At 25.5% G+C, this 21523-nt stretch overlaps 1 protein-coding gene across 1 annotated transcript; it reads right to left on the bottom strand.

The window, feature by feature from the left end:
• Positions 1–831: 831 nt before the first annotated feature.
• Positions 832–20817, bottom strand: LOC132926347 (ceramide glucosyltransferase). The gene is made up of 9 exons (XM_060990701.1): positions 20651–20817; positions 15030–15212; positions 14712–14907; positions 14537–14639; positions 14307–14408; positions 13797–14023; positions 3524–3789; positions 3213–3408; positions 832–2178 (listed from the first exon to the last, which is right to left on the bottom strand). Exons 2-9 carry the CDS (start codon positions 15140–15142, stop codon positions 1849–1851), a joined length of 1533 nt encoding a protein of 510 aa, XP_060846684.1. The 5' UTR covers positions 15143–15212; positions 20651–20817; the 3' UTR covers positions 832–1848.
• Between the last annotated feature and the right edge of the window lie 706 nt (positions 20818–21523).

Genomic DNA, 21523 nt, shown 5'->3' with positions numbered 1-21523 from the left:
CGACTTTTTACGAAACTTGTGTTTAATATTCAATATATAACATGTTTTAACAGTCTCAATATTCTGTTGGTTAGTCAGGTTAGATACCTTTTTATTTACAAAATCAGTAAGTTTTGCAAACGCGGTTATACAAAATACTCTCGTCATGAGATGGGTATTTGTATTTTTTAAAGATGTTCTATAGTTAAATTATAGAACAATTATTTCAAATTTGTCATTATCTAAATATGTTTGATTATTACTCTCAATAATTATGAAGATGTGGTACCTATGTCCTATACACAATATAGAACTGACAGATGAGTATCGTCAACGATGGACGTGTAACAGAAGAATAGACGCTATTACATATTTTGTGATGTTGATACAAAAGTATAAACAAAATATGTACTTGTTACTAAAAATTTCTTTAATTTTTGGAGCTCTAAAATTGGATCACATACACAACTTTGGTGGAGACAATATAAAAGAACTGACCGTCTTATTTTTACCTTTCGATGATCACTATAAAATATTCCTATATTATAAGTATAACTAAGTATTAACAAATTTCCATGCACTTATCATTTTCTCTTTCTCAAAATATTCATTGCTCTGATTATTTTGTCACTTAAATGTTTTCAAAATTGCCAAGTTTAAAGTTTTGAACAATATCGTAGGTTTTATATTTTTAAATATATAACTAAATACCTACCTTACTCTTCCATTGTATCAATCTCGTAAAGCAACTTATAATTTTTTAGTTACTAAATTATTTCTTACCTAATTAGATTAATTTTGAATTTAATGCTTAAAAAAATAAATTAAACAAAAAAATAATAAACACAGTCATTGTTACAAATGTATATATGTGAAATATTTACAATGTATCAAAAGATAAATTTGATAAAAAATATTTTTATGGAATGACATTTAATAATTTTCAATACTTGATATATTGTATTCCACATTTTAGAAATTATTAAATTATTAAATACTTAGATATGGTAAGTATGTGTGCACATAAGTATTTTTTTTTTTTTTTTATTGCAATGCAAGTTTTAAATACAAATTTGAACACACTAACATTATAAAATAATCGATAGTTTCACTTCATATAATCCGGTTTTGTTTGATTTAGTAATTATAATTGACCAAGTCAATTTTAGGCGCATGGCTAAATATACAAAACTTAATATTTAAAAATATTCTTTGTTAAGTAGGTAGTTTAAGTTGTATTTTAATAATACTAATTAGTCATTATATTATCAAATAAATAAATATTATTAAATGAAAAAATATTAAATACCAACAATTATTATTATTATTATTATTAATTTTTTTTTTATAATTTAAATGTAAATTAAATAAACCATATTTAAAACTGATAACTTGGTCTCATTTGCTTCATTTCAAAGTTAGGGAAACATGATAAATCAATAAAACTTAAAAAATTAAGCTGTGTTCTCGTTTATCATTAAAACATTTAAAAAAAATTATTTTTGAGCACATGCGCAAATAATAAAATTTCAATTATTTCTAAAATGTGTATTACAATAACCTTTATGAAAATATCAAAATTCATATTGCAGATTATTCCTAAAAAATATTGTGTATCACCTTCATCTTTAGACAGACTGTAAGTATATTATTACATATATCTTTTTTTATTAATTTAATTACAAAATTATAACATTGTATATTACAGTTTTATACATAGATTTTTCAAAAGGCACGTGACATCAAAAATATTTTCCAGATCATTGTATTTTCAATAAATATTGGTTATACTTATATTGGAGGTAAATTATTATCTTAGTTTTAAAAATAAATTCGTAAAAAAGTTTGTAAGTAGCTATTTGCTATTATTTAAACTTTAATTTTTGATGTGAACCCAATACCATTTGGAGGTTGCTGCTGGTGAGTACTACAATAATTATTAGGCACAGTTGTGTCATAAGTGACACTGGTAGTAGTTGCTATAGGCACTGTGGCAGTTATGGAATCTGAGCTAGAGCTTGTTGATTGTTGGTTATAAATTTCTGATAGACCACCCCAACGTAGGCGATATTGCCTTGTGGTCCATGTAACAACTGATGGGCGCCATAAGAGTGCTGTTAAAAACAGGTATGGTCCCATGAATTCTCTATACAACCAAGCAACTAAGTACTCGAATTTTGTAAATGGCAAAGGCCCATTCTGAAATTAAAAATACAAACAGTTAAAAATATAGATTATAGCTAATAAATGTACTAGATATAGTTTAATTTATAAATAAGATTCATTTGAGTTTAAATGTTTTATTAACTTTATAAAATATACATATCTTATTTTTTCAAATTAAATATATACATTTAAATGGAAATAAAGATAAATTAAATTTTTTAAATCACCACTAAGATTTCCATTCTAGTTAGTTTGAACATATATATTTAGTACCAACTAATAATTTCAAAAAATAACTTCTATTGATAAAGTATAAAAGATGTTCTTACACAACTATTTTAAGTAATAGGGTAACAATAAAAATCTACTCTTTTCATTTCATTTACGTAACTTATTAATTTTTATCCTTTCTAGTTTCATAAACCATTATTGATGGAATATTACTTTCCATTACATATTTAAAAATTAAAACTCACAGAAACAAGCCTAGAACTTGTAGATATGAAAATTTTCAACCTTCATAGAGAATGTTTATAGATGACAAAATCAAATTTAAATCAGGTTCAGGTTAGGTTAGGTTAGGTTAGGTAAAAAGCTAAAAAAAATCACCAATATAGCACAAATAGTATGTTTAAACAAACAACCTGGTTATTTTTTAAGAGAAGAAAGATTTTCACAGTTATCTATACATTACAACTAATTTTCAATTATGATTATCTTATATTGAATTGTCATTACAGTAATATTGAATAAAATTAATTTAATCTCAGTCCATTGAAATACTTAAATTAGTTAGTGAACAATTAAAAATACATTTTTAGTGATTTTAATGTTTTTCTTTAAAACAGTCAATATAGCTTGTATTATAATTTTTGAAGTGACTCATAAAATAAAATATTGTATTAAGCAAAAAATTTAAATAGTAATAATTAATACTGATTTAAATATACCAATCAAATTAATTAAATTTTTTTAATTTAAAAAACCTTCAGTTTTACCTAACATTAAGAAATACTTAATACATTTATATATTCAAAATTAAACTATTTGTTAAAAGTCTAGCATACCTGCATCACATTTAAGAGAATCCAATCTAATAAGAACCAAACAAGCACATGTATCATGTAGAATGCATAAGGATCAATTGAACCCCCAGAAATTGTGTTTGCTGCCCATGCAGCACATGCGCCTAAAATTAGACATTCAGATAATGGTTCCAATACAATTGTGTGTGGTACCATAGCTATCCTAAGTTTGACCCATCTGAAAAAAATAAAAGTATACTTTTTTATTAACAGGAAATCTACTATTAAAATGTAATTGTAATAATTTAAGCGTTTATTAAATAAAATAAAAATAACTAGTATTTATATTTTACCTTCTAAGACGATCTTGAAATTTACTTAGTTCACTGCCTCCATTATTTTGTAATGCAGGTCGGCTACTTATCGTAGTGCGCCAACCTCGGGCAACTACTAATTTAGCCATAAAATAATCTTCAGCAAGATAACTAGCAAATGCTTGCAAACCACCACATTCATCCATTGCTTGCTTACGCAATAGTGTCGACATACCTGTATGGCATATAGCACCTACAAGATCAGCCATTAAATACACTCGTGCATGAGCAGTTCCAAAAAATACCTAAAAAAATTTTTTTAATAAAATACATTAGTCATATGCCTTAAAAGAACTACTTAAAAGGACGCAACCCTGTATATGTTGTCTCCGTCTAACAAACGTACAATATCGTAAATTTTCCTTCAATAGAACCAACTTTGTGTGTAACTTAAATATTAGAATGAAATGATGTATTATTAAACTTAAAAATAAGAGCTTTAGCTGTGTTTTCTTGTTGGTTTTTTACGATATTTTAATTTTTAAATGAATTGTGAGCATTTTTAAATATTTAATAATTTTATACTAATAAGTAATAACTCACTTAAAAATTAAAATATCGTAAAAAACCAACGAGATAACACAAATAATGTTTTTACCTAAAAATTTGGTAATAGGTCAATTCACTCTATTATTAAAACTAAATGCACATTATTGAAACTGGTGAACGAAAATTTACTATGTCATACGGATGTAAGACGGAGACAATACATGCGGGTGCGACGTCCTCTTAGTACAACTTAGTACTTTAATATTAATACTTATACTAAATATTAACTATGTTACACAATGCAATATGCATTTTTTTTTAAGTTAAGCGTTACCTATAATATTTTGTAACAACTTTTTTTATACAGCGTAAAATTATTTGACTTATAAGACATGTAGTAGAGAGTAGAGTAGAGCACAATGAAAACTAATTAGACATTGTCCATCCAATATTATATTATTGAAAAAAAAAATGTTTACAAGTATTATACTTGTTTTCATTTTATTTGTTTATCAATATACCATATTAATACCCTAAGTTAGATGAATAATTTTAACTTTATTATGAGTATGAATAGAGTAACATTAACGAGAGACACAGCCATATACAGAGTATATGTAGACAGCAGAAAAGAGTACATCACACGAGCGCATAACATTGGTTCATTGTCATATTTTAAAACAAGCATACAATACGCAATATAGTCATTAAACAATAAAAATGGTGCATTGGTTCCCAACATATAAACTAAATCAGATATATGTACATTATTTTTAAAATATGATGTGTATTTAAGTATTGATAACTTCTTGAGTAGTTGCCTAGACACCAGTCCAGTCCTAGTTACTGATTAGTCCGCTACCCACTATACACGCCACCCGGTCCTGGGAATCGACTTTTTTCAGATGGTCTGAACGGTCGGAACGAGTAGCATCAGTGTTTCAATATTCGACAATTCAGTTATTCTATGTGTACAACCAAACTCGCGAATTTCAAAACCGCATTTTAATCGACGATATGACATAATAAGCAAGGACATTATAATATAATGTTTGAAATTACCACAGAACAATATAGAAGCGACACTCTACTGTATCTCTACGGCATGAAGTATTGGACTCTCAAGTTAAAACCATATCCGTAATCTAATAAGATGTTGGTAACGTGTATCTTTATTTGTTACGATATTATAAAAGCAGAAACAATACATTGACCACGTCTTATAGACACTGTAGTGCTCTGTCTTAGAAGTAGAAAAATTGCAATAGTGAATTTTGTATATTCATTGTTGTTCTTTGCTCAATTACTGCTCATTATGGTTTTAAAGTGAACAATTTATAATATTTGTAAAAATATGATGTTCTGTGATAATATTGTAATGATTTATTTAAGTAATAACGTATGCTACGTCCCTCCAGAGATCGTGTCAAAGCCAGTCATCTGATTTGGCCAATACACACACTGTCTATACTCTATACTCTGAAATTACTATAAACCAATGGCGGAGCCAAATACAAGGACGACAAACCCTGGCCCGCATTGAAGTTTTTAATTAACTCAATAGTTTTAATTCAAATTCAACGTAAATAAAGTTAAAACCGTATCTGTAATGCTGGGATCTTGTTTTCTCAAATCATACGCGCATAATTGTGACACTGTAGGAACCATGGACGATATTTTTAACAGAACTAATAAAAAAAATAGTTTGTCCTGAATTATTTAAAATATCAAGTTCAAAATCAATCAACAGGTACCTAAATATTTTATTTTAATATATTAACTATAGGTACAACAGTGTTACTAAAACATATAGATACATAACACTTAAATTTTAGATTTTTCGATAACATTGATGAATCATTTTTAAGAAAATGAGAAGACTCAGCTGTCGGAGGATTAAATAAGTATTATATCACTATTTTCTTTATATTTTTTATTTTTAATAACCCCTAATCACTAAAGACTCTGCGACGAAATCAGATTTTTTCATGGAGGATAAACCTTAAAAAATTAAATAAACAATATTTATGACAAATGTACTGCACTCACATATGATAGATCCAAAGTGGGGGAGGGCCAACTATACTTGCCTTAATGTGTATTTACTATTTCCCTACCTTTAAAGCCTCCCACTACCATATACATAATATAAATGGATTGTATGTTCCTATCTAATAGTCATCAACAATTTCAGTCGTGATAACAAACCGGAGAAAGTAAAATAATACAGAAAAAATAGTTTTACAAATTATATTCTGTGGTATTATTGACAACGCTCATAACAACATAGGTACCCCTTTTACTTATCATGGAAGAAAGACGCAGAGATATTATTTCTACAAAATTATTTACCTTTTATAAAAAATGTATGATTGTTGATAATGATAATGATGCCGTCTATCTGTATTATGATGTCTACCGACTGCGCAGTCTCTCATACCCTGCAATAGGACCAACATTGTAAGAGAAAAACATGGCCAATACTTGTACATGATATTATAAGACCAAGTTTCGGACCTTTTTTCTATCAATGTTGCCTCCAACTTCTCTTTTTTCATTTAGTTCAAAAAATTAGTTCACTTACATCGATGCGTATTTTTCCACACAGGTTTGGCAAAACAAATTTCTAACATATCTTTATGGGTCTAATATGAAATAAATCCGTCAGTTTAAAGTTGAGTACTAAAATACTATCATCATATTATTAGTATTACAGTATTATATGATAAATGTTACTAATCAATTGTTGATAAAAATGTATAACAGTGATATCAATTTTTTCGAATATTTAATTTTTGAATCAACTTATCTTCATAGGCAGTAGGTGGTTTCATAGTAAAATGATTTTTTTTATTTTTTCACGAATCATGACTAATTAACAGAAATTCAGATAGAGTATAATCACTAGAGAGTGTAATTATAATTGTAATAGGTAAAAAAGAAACTAATAACTAGTAATTAATTAATAAATACTTAAGTACCTTCATCTGTAATTACAATCATTAAGTAGATCTTCTAAAAACAACACTCGGTCAGCACTGCACATCTCATAATAATATTAAAAAGTAACGATTATTATCATATATTTCAGAAAAATGTATTATTTAATGCATTATAAGACACAAATAAATCTCTGGGCATAAAACAATATAAATACAAATACAAAAAAATGGTTCTCAACATTAGAAATATCTCACCATAAGGTATGTACTATGAATTGATAAATTTCTAACTTAAGTAAAAAAAAATATATTTTTATTTTAAAATTTGATGACTGGAAAAAATGGCCTATCCCTACAAGAAAATATTATTGTCAGTTTTAAACACATTTGTCAGAACTCAAAATTAATGTATTAACAATATGACAAGTATTGAATTATAAATATGAATAAGTAAGGTGAGTATTAATTGAAATTATATTGATTATAATATACATAAATGTAAATAAAAATTAATTCAACATTTCAAAATATTATACTCAACATGAAAAAAAAAAGGTTCATTATAATATAAACAATTTTATTGAAATTAAAACATAAAAATAAAATCTTTTTATTGAAATAAGTAAAAAAATACCTTAAATAACAAAATATTACTTATACAATGGAGGAATACTTCTCATATAACATTATAATAATAATATGAATAGTATTAATGCTTGTATAATGTATATAATTTATATTAAGTATAAGTTTTTTTTTAATCTTTAAAATGCAATTTATTTTTATTTTAGTTATTTTCTGGCCAGCCTTGAAAAATATGCATTCATAAATAACAGATATCAAAAATAAAAATAATACACCTTTGTATAGGTTTTGGAATAAGCGTAAACAACTTAAAAATACTGACTGGAAAACATTTCATTTAATATATCAATTAAATAAAATAAATTTAGTCATCATTTTTTATTACTAAATGCTTTAATCATATTAACCTTGAATTGTTTAATGAATAAAGTTATTTATGTAAATGCAATATTAAATATATAACAAATCAAAAAGGTAAAAATATAATATATCATATGTTCTCGTGGAAACAGAGAACTATGATTTTGAGGCCCAGATGCAATATAATTTTGACTTTTGTACGTCAGTGATATTTAAATTTTGAGTCATTAATCAACTCATTAGCCTAGATAAGAGAATAATAGGTATTTAAATACCTTCCAACATCTAATGAAATATTAAGTTGTTTTCAATAGAAAATATTCTATACATATTTTATCAAATACTATTTTCTTATATTAATCTTACCTGGAAAGGGGGATTATTGGAGAGGGGGACCTCTGTGCCTCTCTTCCAACTTGGTTGAAAGCAGTGACTGAATACTCATTTAAGCTTTTCAGGTAGTAAAAACTAAAAATATCTCACACTTCTAAATTATGTGAATACACACATGAATATGTCATAATAATAATTATATTTCCCAAAACCATAAATTAAATAATTTTTTTTTTCGACAAAGAAATATATGTATTTTAAGTACAGTGCTATAATCAGATTTCATCAATATGTTAGTTGTGTAAGAGGATATTGTGGCTCCATGTGTTATTTCGTATAACTAACAAATAATATACTAAAATATATGTAGAGCAATTTCAACTTTGTGAAGTAGATTAAACATTACAGTAAATTGACATATTATCAAATTTAAAGGTAAGAGCATCTATGTTCTTTCATTGGATGTTTATTTTTTATGATATTTCAATTATTAAGCAAATTAAGATCTAATAAATTATATAAATTTAAGAATACTCATAACATGCTAAAATTAAAATATCCTAATCAACTGACAAGAAAACACAGATAATATTATTATTCTTGGTTTAATAAATGGTCAATTCACTCCAATATTAATATAACACAAAATGTAATCAACTGATCATAAAATATTATTTATAATATTTTTTTAACAGTTAATTAATTTTGTACAATATGACAACTATGTGTTTGATTAGCTCTCATTAATTCAATTTTAGATTCAAAATACAATTTAATGCATCTAAATTATTTGAAAATTTGCCATCAGGCCAAAAATTAAATTAAGCAATAAAAATAGTGAGTTTCATTAAAAAAATATATATTTTATGTTTTTTGCATTGTATGAGCAAAGTACACAAGTTAAAATAATAAATAGGTGCACGCCAAGGGTGTGGCAATGTGGCATCCTCTTAATAGCTAATTATAATAAAAGCTATTTTTATGAGCTTGGATACTTGTTACTTAAAATGGTAATTTTATTATTTTAATATTTCTATTATTATTCTATATTAAATAATGTAGAATATGCATGTTAAATGTTAATATTATTTATTTATAATAGCTTGGTCTTGGGTATAACAATATATGAATATAGATACACTTTAACAAAATAACAAATGTATGCAACACGTACACTATACCGGATATTATTTTTACAATTAAGGGGCTGCTACTCTCTATCTCCCACCATAATATATTTATATAGGAAAAAATATATTTCGTATTTCCACGATTACGACTCTATGGTTTAATTTAGAGCAAAGGCACTTATCATATATTTTATAAAGAAAAATATTTCCTATGCATAGGACTGGATAGATTTTTAATATTCACATTTTTTATGAATATAAGCATATTTTAAATTAAAAAATTATTTTGATTATTTTTAACTTATTCAAAAATATAAATATTACAAATATATCCAATCAATGCATAGGAAATTGTTTGTTATAAAATATATGATAAGTGCCTTTGCCCTAAACTAAACCAGAGAGTTGTAATTGTGGAAATAAGGAATATCTTTATTCCTATATTATGTGCGAGATAGATAGCGAAAACAAATGTTGGTATGGCGACCTTTTATTCATTGTCTTGAAAAAAATATATTTTGGAAGTCTTTACAAGGCAATCATATTTATCATTTTATATTTTTTGAAAAACATATTTTTAGTTCCATTTTCCAAAGCAGAATATTTTTCAGAGAATTTCAGTATAATATGATGATTATTTAATTAGTTATAAGTACTTAAATTGTAAACGTGTAGATTATAAACCAACATTGCTTGTGGTACTTTTTTTAAGTACCACTCCATTAGTTTGATCGTTTAAACTTTAAATATTTATAACTTATAAGTACTAGCTACAAGCAACACGAGTCACATTTATTTATTATAAATCTAAGAAAAATATTTTGCTTTAAAATATAAAATTAAAAATGTATGGTGTTATTTAAAAAATGTATACAAAAAATTTAATTAATGACAATAAAAATATATGTTTTGTAAATACTTAAATAAAAAAAAAAATTAATATATTTCAAGAAGATAAGTTTTTTTTTCATTTTTAATAATTTCACATAAATTACCATAAAATTGAGATTATTATGCTCTACAATACAGTTAATAACTTTAGATATTTATTTGATAAATTATTAGAATAATTATTTCAAGTAAATATTATAATCCCATTTTTTGATTTGCGTAGTATCAAAATATTATTTTTATTGTTGTATTAAAATATTAAAATAATGTAATATTATTTCTTTTAAAATAAATTATATTAAAAACAAAAAATAAGATGTAAAGATGAAAATAGTCATTCAATAAACAAATTAAGTAAATATGCAAATATTAAGACAAAATAATATCAATAATTATTTAAGTTTGTAATAATAGTTATGAGTAGCAACAGTAACATTCACAAATTTGAATAATAATGTAAAACTAAAAAAAGTTTTTTTCTTAAATCAATAATTTGACATAATGTCATCCAGAAAAAAATAAGCAAATAAAAGTTTTATAAGTTTACCTAAATTTATGTATTTTTTTAAAAATTAGAATTTATAATACTTGCGACTGTATTTTTGATATTTTTAAATTACTCAAAGAACATATGTGAGATCATTTAATAAATTCCAAAACTTTTAGACTAAGCCTAAAATATTTTATCAAAAAATAATGCGTATAAATAGCTTAAAACTATATTTAAAAAACAATTAAATGTTTCAAGTTTCATCGATAATTACTTTATGAATTATCAAAAAAAATAAATAATAACTCATGCCATTTGATGATATATTATTATTTTACAAGTAAATATCCTAATCTCATAAAAACATAAACTTCAAAAGCTAATAATATAATATTATAAGAATTAGTTATATCCCTTTTTTGTAATCTGTAAAAGCAAAACTTTTATTAAATTTTTAAACCTTTGGTATGAAATTTTTTAAATTTTCAAATATAAAATAATTCCCACAGTTTTGCAATATTGAAAATTTCTATAACTTTAATCTTGAATAAAAATTATTGTAAATTTACACACAATTTTTTCCAAATCCCACAATAATAACTAATAACAACCTTTTATTAATTTTTTTAATTTTTTGACCGAGCATACATCATTTAAAAGATATTTATTTAAAAAAAAAAATTCAAATATCTTTAAATAACTCAAAAAGTGTCAATATACTTTGAAAAAATTTACCATGTATTAAAAATAGTAAAAATTTCAAATATCTGCGATTAATCAATTTTGAAATATAACAATATAGCAAAATCTGATTTTGGATAAAAATATCTATTTTCTACAATGTTTTCTTTGTTTTACCGATTTCTTAAGATAATTATTGGACATTTTTTACTTTTGACCTCCTTTAACTACCATTTATATCTTTTTCCTATCAAAATAAAATATGGTCGTTGAAGATTAAATGGTTTTAACTACTCCAAATGTAATAACAGACAATAATAAATAATTAAATATATAAACATTATGTTCTAAAAGCACTATGGTCTAATTTTTGTAAAATGTTTCTGTGCCCCTAAAAACATTCTGTGAGGAACATTATAAGTTAGGTTAAATATTCAAACATAATATGAACAATATGTAGAAAAAATTTCAATTTTGCATTTAAGTTCCAGGGAATTTTCCATAAAAATCCTGAAAGTTTGCACAATACTATCCATGAATGTAATTGTTTAAAATATATTAAGTATTCTTAGATATAGCTGCTTATGTGCTATACAAAAATTGCCTCTTGTAAGCTAGACTTAATAGTAAACAATAAACATATTTCACAATACTAATATCGAGCATATACCAATTGCACAGAAAATCACAGGTAAAGAAAAATAAATGTGAAGTAGAAAAAAGGTATACATATATTGTGCCAATCAATTTTGATAGCTACTTATCTGATTTTACACGTTGAAAAAAAAATTAAATTAAAAATCACAAGTACAAATAACAAAAAACCAAAGCTGGATGAAAATATATTCAAATATGTAAATGGAATCTAGATATGTTTGAATTTGTGAAAAAAATAAGCTATCACTACAAAAAAGTTTAATAAGATAATAAAATGAAAATCTATACAATACGTAGCTACATTTTTCTTATTTTCATTTCATTTTTTTAGAAAAGTAAAAATTGACACTTCAATATAAATTGTAACGACCTTGTACAACTCAATAATTTTATAACGTATTAACTCTTAAATTATAAAAATTAAACCAACTAAGACAATTTTTATATTTTTAATAAAAATATTATTTTTGGCACAAAAAATGTATACCTTTTTAATATACCTTTTTTGTACCGACGCAATAGATGTATGTTATACAGGTAGAGTCCCAAAATCGGCGCCATTGACAAACAACGCTAAAACATCATAGTTGACTAATACATCATGGTGATAAACTTAATGTCATAGAAAATTGTAAATATCTTAGTATCTTTAAGTACAAAGTAATGCATTGAAGTGTAACATCTTCTTACCGTATTACTCCCATTAATATTTTATTCATATCCTAATTGTTACAAACTCTCACTACCAAAGCAGTCAAATTTACAATTATCGATATAAAATTTTGATTTCTCTATTGTTATTTAAATAGCCTATAATTTCATCACACCACAGTTAAAATTTAAATAATTTTAAAATAATATTTTTGATTATTTCATAATTTAACCATATTATATTGTATTATATTAATTTAAGTATCTGCTTTGTTTACTATTTTATAACTATTCTAATACTCATATAATTAATCTGAAGATTTTGTATGCTTGCATTAGTTAATACTAATAGGTTGTTTTCAATAACAGTTAAAATGATAAATTTCTTAGGACTCAGTTATATATAATATGATGATGATTCATACATGAAAACTCCACTTCATTAATATAATGTTGACTTTTTTTTTTTTAACAAAATCTGAATCCATTATTTTAACAATGGCATTATTACTTGGTATATTAAGTTAGGTTAGTAACATTAAGATACTAATACACTTATCACCAAATTGAAATAATTATCAAAAACTACTTAATTATGTAAAGATTAATTATGTTTGAACACATTTTATAACTTTAACTACTAAATTAAATTAAAAATAATTACATTTTAAAAGCATTTTAACTCATATAAATGAACTAAAACTCTATTAAAAATCAAATTATTATATGTATATGTATAGATATATAATGTATATTTTAAAATTAACTGTCAATATAATGAATCCTTTATTATAAATACAAAAATAAATAAATATAAGAATATTATATTAATTATATGATTTGTAAATTTGATAAATTATCTAGAATATTAAATTAAATTAATTTATATAAAAATTTTCTTAGTACATATATCTTACTCATACATAGATAATAATTCCATTGTAAAATGTTTAAAACTACACAAGGTTATTATAATTCAAAATTGTAAAATTAGCTATTTATTAAAAATTCTACAGATGATAAATGTATTTAAAAATACTTACTTTTTCTAAAGTAGCAACAAAACGTCGTTGTTTGCGAGTTTGGCATTGGTATTCTACTTTCCCATTTAATTTTAAAAATGATGAAGGATCTGCCGTATTATCTGACAGAGGTGGAGTCATAGACTCAGTTCTATTATCAATTCGATCACATGTGAATGGTACTTGATGTACAATTGCAACATCATCAGCCATATTATCAACCATATCGCTAAGTGTATCTTTTTTCACTGTAAATAAAGAAGTTGATAAAATAAATAAAATATATTAATTCAAATTTTTTAAATTGTATTTCAACTCTATTAGCTTCATAGGATTAATCAGTTGTTAGTACATATATACATAAACATTACTTAAGAAAAACACTACTAGTATATTATGTAAGTTAAATAGCTAATAAAGCTAATAAATAATCAACCATCATAATAGATGATTTAGGAAACAAATAATATAGCTGATAATAATTTTATTATTATATTGCATGAATAAAAAATATATTTATTATTTTTATACTTTTTATTGAACTATCCGATATGAGTATCAAAGAATACTTGGCTGCTTGGTATGCTGCGTGTACATTATTGATTTTTGGATTAACACCTACTTGAGAACCACCTATAAAACATAATTAAAATAAAATGTTAACTTAAATTTTTAATTTTCAGATGATATGTACAGAAAAATATTAAAAGAAGATAATTGTATAAACTAAGAAAATATTTATTATAAATACAATTAAATACCTAAAAAAAGTCGAGCATCTACTGATGGATACATTTCTAATAGCCGATTAGCTACCATTGCAGCAGGATCATTTTGATCGACCACACATATTAATACTTCATACTGTAAATGATTATTACCATATACTATAATCTAAAATAATTTATATAAACTTGCAATAAAAGATAATACTACCATTGGGTATTCCATTTGAAAGTATGAGCTTAAGTTGACAAATAGATTAGGATCAACACCCAATAATGGTTTCAATATACTAACACCCGGATATTGTTTTTTGTTATTTCTCGGCAACCCATGTTCTAAAGATACTAAAGATGGTATCAACTGAACAGATAATTCTGGTTTGGGCTTTCTGTAGAGTTTAAACTTCCTGTTAATAGAAATATAATAAAGATTATAGGTGGTATTTTTTAACCGTACGTATAATGAGATAATGTAACCATTAAAATACAACTATCGATTTAAGCATAATGTATAATTTTTAATAATTACCCATAGCATATTGCACTTATGTGCACCAACCAATAACCGCACCAGAATATGAGCAGCCCGCAAGCCAATAGTATGTCATAATCGGCAAACATTGGCGGTGGTATCAGTTGCATCGTTTTTTCTACCGCTTCTCCTTACTATTGTATCCATCTACGAGTTATGTCCTCTCTGGCACTGGAACACCTAGACACGAGACTTCACGTTTACATAACAATTCGAAACGCGGCGAAGGTATCTGTAGGTTTGTCGATGAGAATTAGGCGTATTATTGTCGTCGTCGTCGTCGGTATTCGGTCGCGAAAAACACGGTAGGAATTCAACACGATTTGGCGGTTAGACGGCCGTCCGTCCGTCAGACAGTCGCTGCTAGTTGTCGACGAATGATAATTGAGATCGCCTCACAGCGTGACGAAAACAGGCTGAACCAGCCGAAAACGCATTTCGTACGGCAGCGGTGATTGCGTAACATCTTTTATTATCAGCTAGTACGTATTATCGAAAGGGCGATGCGTGTGCGGTGTCATTGAGAAACGAATAGTGTAACATGACGCCTCGTGTACTATGCAAAATACTTAATATCATATACACGCGTACAATGTATTGCATGAACACTACTACAGAGTACGGACTGCGTGAGCAATAATCGAACGACATTGTTGCATAATACGCACCCGAAGTCTGATAAGCATTACCCATAAATTATCATAATCATCATTATTATTACTATTACTATTAATATTGCTGTTGTTGTTGTTGTTGTTGTTATAAATTACACATTTACACATCCGCGCGCGTGATAGTGGCGAGTGGAACACGGCGGCGTTGGCGCTAAACAGATTACAGGTACGCCGGTCACTGACATCCTCGTAAACACCATTCTGGTTTGCCGCTATCGCATACCAAGCCTCCGACGGTGTTCATCGTAACAATAATAACAATATTGTTATTATTTATATTATTGCTATCAGGTCAGGCGACTATTATGGACTAGGAGGTGAACGAATGATAACGTCGTATGCAGAGATGAGATCATCGTTATAATATAATATTCGTAATAATAATTTCGTGATAGGTACTTTTTATCGTTGTTTTAATAGGTACCGCTCGAGGACTCGGTGTCGCGCAGGTACGTCGCCAACAAATAAAACGTGCGATTCGCGTACCTATGGAAAAAAAATGCACTAAACGTATGTGTGTCTACGTGTCAATGTGTGTACTGTACTGTACTACTGCGTGTGTTGTTTAATGCAATAAAAAAAACTTACAGGCCGCGTCGACGTTAGCGGACGTGTGCTGTGAATCGATTTAATTAGGGAACTTGCGCGCGCGCGCGCATAGGTGTGTGTGTGTGTTGTATACTTGTATGTATTGGGTATGTGTATTATAATAGGTGTGTGCAGTACACTATTATTATACACGCGATGCACGTGAGTTGGGACGAAAATTAATCAAAATCGACGTCGGCGTACCGGCACGAGGGCGAATAATGTATTATTACCATCAAGCTCGGCCAATTTCACAAAAAGCACAAAGTCCTTTATACTTTACGTACCTACCTAATTTAGTATTTATGTGGACCGCGTGTAGTAACGATGATATTCACGAGATCACATAATAATATGTCTGGGTAAAGTGGACAATTTTGTAAAACATATTTTAACGGAGAAATTCACCAGAAAACATTTATACACAGTCTATCAGTGACGTATCCATTCATAAATCATAATGGTTGGCAAAGGGACATTAACTACGTCAAATAATATAATAATACAATTTTTTTTTAACTATTCCCATTTAATAACATGAAACATAATAATAAATAAACTTCAGTGGACACACTTATTAATTTAACTATTACCTTTGGGCAATTTCTATAGCAAAAAAAATCTGTGGAGGTTATAACTCCCAAAATCTCCCGGCTTTTATGTACCACTTACCTTTCACATCAATATTATTTAAATGATACTGGATTAAAAAAAATAAAATAAATACTACAATAGGTTCAAAATATTTTAAATTGTGTTGAAATTCCTAAATATATGTTATTACTTATTTCTGCAATCAAAACTAAAAACACGTTATAAAACTTGGGACACACATTTGTCATTCAGGGGACTCACTTTGATTTTGAGGGGACACAGTATTTTAAGCCCTGATAAACTTAATGTAGGTATTGCAATATTCAATATTAAATATAATTAATCGCTAAACACTAAATCACATAATATATGAAGTGTTTTTGATGTTATCTAATCTGTTTAGAATATAAAATGAATTATTATCATTATCGCATTTTTTATTTTAAATATTTCGTTAAATATTAATTATTGTTATAGTTGAAATACCATGGATTATCTACATAAAACACCGCAAGATGTTAGCAGTGTTAGCACACCAGTGGTATTAATGGTATTATATTCCGCAATTCCGCTTGCCTAAGGTTTAAATACTTGCAAATAATTAACTACTCGTTCAAAATGTAATTTGTATGTTTTATAAATACATCAAAATATGTACTTTAAAAATATTTAACTTTAGAATATTAAATAAAAAATAATAATAATAAAAAATGTTATTTTTATATTTTTGGCAATTATATGAGTATTGTATTTAAAAAAAATCATCGTGTTTATAGTTTTTTTTATTATAATCTAATTATTTTCCAAAAAGGTAGGTACCTAGAACAATGCAATTATAAGATATTGAGATAACTGCATCAAATAATAAAATACTATTATTGTACCTACTTTTAATTTTTTTTTTTTTTTTAATTGAAATTAATGATATTATAATTTATCATATCACATACCATAGATTAAAATACACTAGTATATTTTATCAATGCACATACCTATAGGGCTATAGGCTATAAGTATATCTAATATAAAATAGTTGCTACCATTATTATATATTTTATATATAATATTATGTTGTAACTATTAAGCATACAATTATATAATATATTACTATAATAATTTATAATAGAAAAATTGTCACAGTACCTAATTTTAATTTATTATGTTTTGTCAAAAAGAAGGGAAGGGAGTATTAAAAAATGTTGTGTAGTTTTGTTCGCCACTGAAGTCTACATGGCCAGCAAGAAGAGGCCACCAAGAGCCGCATTTATAGAATAAGAAAAACATGAGCTAAAAAAAAAAATTCTCGATCGACGAATGTTTGAAGATAATAAATTAGATAATATATATATTGCGATATTCCTACGTATAATAAATCGATCACTGTTACCTATATGGCTATATACCTAGATTAGTTATAAAATATGTAATAAAATGTAAAACAAAATAATATCATGCAATGATCAGATTATAGTATCATAATACTTACCTATTTTATGTACCTAAACTTAACAAATCTTATTTTATTGAATATTTTTTAAAAATAATTCTCGCAACATCAAAATAAAACCTATTATATGTAATAGATATAAGTATATCAGTTAATGGTTATGGAAATTAAAATTTTAGAATATTATTGAAAAATGAATGACTGAATTAGTTCAAAAACAGTGACTCTTTATCCAATCTTTAAACATCCGAAAATTTATATTAGCTTTAAAAACAACATCTATATATTCTTTAATTCTTATGATTCGCGAAGAAAATTATCAAATCCAACAAGTATCATTCAATTTTAACGGTTATACATATTCACTTACAACGTATCATATGAACTTAGAAAACTTCAGCAAAAAATAATTAAAAATAATGTTATTTTTATTTATCTCCGCTTAATACTAAAATCTTATATCCCAACTAACCTTAAATTAGTCATATCTTCAAATACCATATATTAAATTCAAAATTATTTTTTTTGTTTTATTTAATATTGAAATTAGGATATCGCTGTTGTCTCCGTGACTCCGTTTTACAAACGTATTAACAAAGTAAATTTGTGTTTAGCACAATCAAGTTTGTGTTGTTACTTTGTTAGCTTTAATATTTGGAGAGTAAATTGATGTATTATCGAACATTATAAAAAAAACATTATTTGTGTTTGTATAGTTGTACGTTGATTATTTACAACTTTTTAATTTTTATGTTTATGTTTTAATTTTTAGTTATGAGCATTATTAAATTGCATATATTTTAAATACTCATAAGTTCTTTAACAATTGAAATATTGCGTAATTGTTGTACATAATGTTCTTACCTTTAATTTTGATTATAAGTAAATTCGTTCTAATATTGAAGCTAATATAATATATTGGTTTTGTTAAAACTAAATTTACTATAATGTTTTATGTTTATATAACGGGAGACAACAGTTTTATGAAATATTTTAGATACTTGTGCCTATACATTGACTATAAAACTTAAATTTCAAATAATATACTCTGCATAAAAACCTTATGACTTATTATGAGTTATGACACATAAAGGTATTGTAGTTTTATTATAAATAATACCTAATAATGGAGGAATGTAGATTATACATTGTAGTTTGTACCACAATTTTTATTTATTATACTAATTTATAGTTATTTTTATGGTACTTATAATATAATATAATGAAATAGATACGTTAAATGTAACGAAGAAAAAAACTAATAAGTGAAGTATACCTATAAGATAATGCTTTATATTATATATTCTATATAGAGAGAGAATGGTATATTATATATTAATAATTTTATACTTATTAGTTAGGAATTCATTATTTGCTTAAGCAATAAACAAAACTGTAAATCATAAATGTATACCGTAAGTATAATCTTTATTTTAAAGTTATGATGTGTCTATTTTAAAAGTTTAAATAATAAATATACCTATATATTATTATCTATATGTTTTAATTAACTTGGAATTTCAATCAATTAAATAATTTTAAAATTTTAGAAATTGTATGTTAATTTTATTTGATTACAACTGACTTATAATATTATATTAATATATCATATAAATTTAAAAAAACTAGTTAAGTCACTCTGCTGTAAAGTAGATGTAGATTTAAAGTGTTCCTATAGTCGTAAGTCAGTAGCCAGTAGGTCACTGATAGATGTGTTAAAATTTGAACTCGATAAACGATAATGAATCATTGAATACAAAAAATTAAAAAACGATTCTGCGCAGGCCGCAAAGACGTATAACTTTTTCACCCCCTATCACTAAAAATAACTTCTAAGTTAAGTATAGTAATACGGTAAGTAAAACCATTGATTATAAATACTATATAGTATTTATAATAAATGGTAAAACTAATCTTTGCTAAATATAAATCGCGTATTCGTTAAGTCGTATTACAAATATAATAAATATTATTATTATTAACTTATAAGTCATCAATACTGGGGTATGTACAGTAGAAATAAATAAATAGGTTTGTGGAAGAGACGTATCAATGGTGAGAAGCATAACCCTTTTTTGATGTGATAATTTCTCAACTTGTTCAACTTTGACTAAGGAATGATGACTATATTTTATATTAAGTACCAATATACTCATACTAGTCATACTAGTTGTTAGAAATTTATAATTTGAAAGTTTGTAAATGGTAATTTGCCATTCACCGTTCGTGTAATATTCGTAATCAAATTATTAAATTATATTATACAATTTGTAATACATGTTCAGCAAAATATTAAAGTAGAAAAAAAAACTCACCCGATTAAACCATCAAATACATTTTCTTCTGATTAAATGGACCTTTAGTATATTTATGATTTTTGGCTGAACCCGTTTACAGGATAAGTTGTAGACTATAGTACATTAAATACACTGTATTTGAATAGTACACCAGATAGTGTTACGACTTACGACCACTTTGCAACAGTATTGCGCACTTTTAACACAGCTGCTGTTGCCGTTGTAATCAACCGGATACGTTATTGTTTGTTATGTATCTATTGCAAATAGTTTACAAAAAATAATAGATAAATCATAATCATAAAATCATAAAAATAGTAATAATGGTATTTATTAATTATTAGTCATGGATTTTTAATTTCATTAGGTACTTGTAAAAATCATATTATTATAATATTTTTGAATTCTTTTTATCTTATTGTCATATTTTTATAATTTCTTTTTTTAGCCATTCGAAGTATTATTTATATGTATAATAAATAATAATATAATCATGTACTAATGAGAGGACTTTTATGTCAAATATGCGCGATTAATAAGTAGAATATAAGTAGCAAAATGTATATTGCCGAATCAACATACCAGATGCAATTGTTTATTATATATTATAATTTATAGTATATATATGTCTATTATATGTTGCAATATATAATATAGGTATACAGAGAACAATACGAAATAATAAAATAATAAAAACGTGATACGTGATGAATAATACATATTAATTAAATTTTTAAAAAATATATAGGTACCTATTATTATATTATTGAAAAATAAATAATGATACTGCTTTATAGTAACAACCAACAACTATATAATAAATAATGATTTCTATATATAATAGATACGTGTTAATTATTATATAGCTATTATACTCATCAGTATCTATAC

Source organism: Rhopalosiphum padi, chromosome 3 (genome assembly GCF_020882245.1).
Source record: "Rhopalosiphum padi isolate XX-2018 chromosome 3, ASM2088224v1, whole genome shotgun sequence".
Taxonomy (NCBI): domain Eukaryota; kingdom Metazoa; phylum Arthropoda; class Insecta; order Hemiptera; family Aphididae; genus Rhopalosiphum; species Rhopalosiphum padi.
The sequence above is the reverse complement of the archived record's forward strand: the minus strand, read 5'-3'. Positions and strand labels throughout refer to the sequence as shown.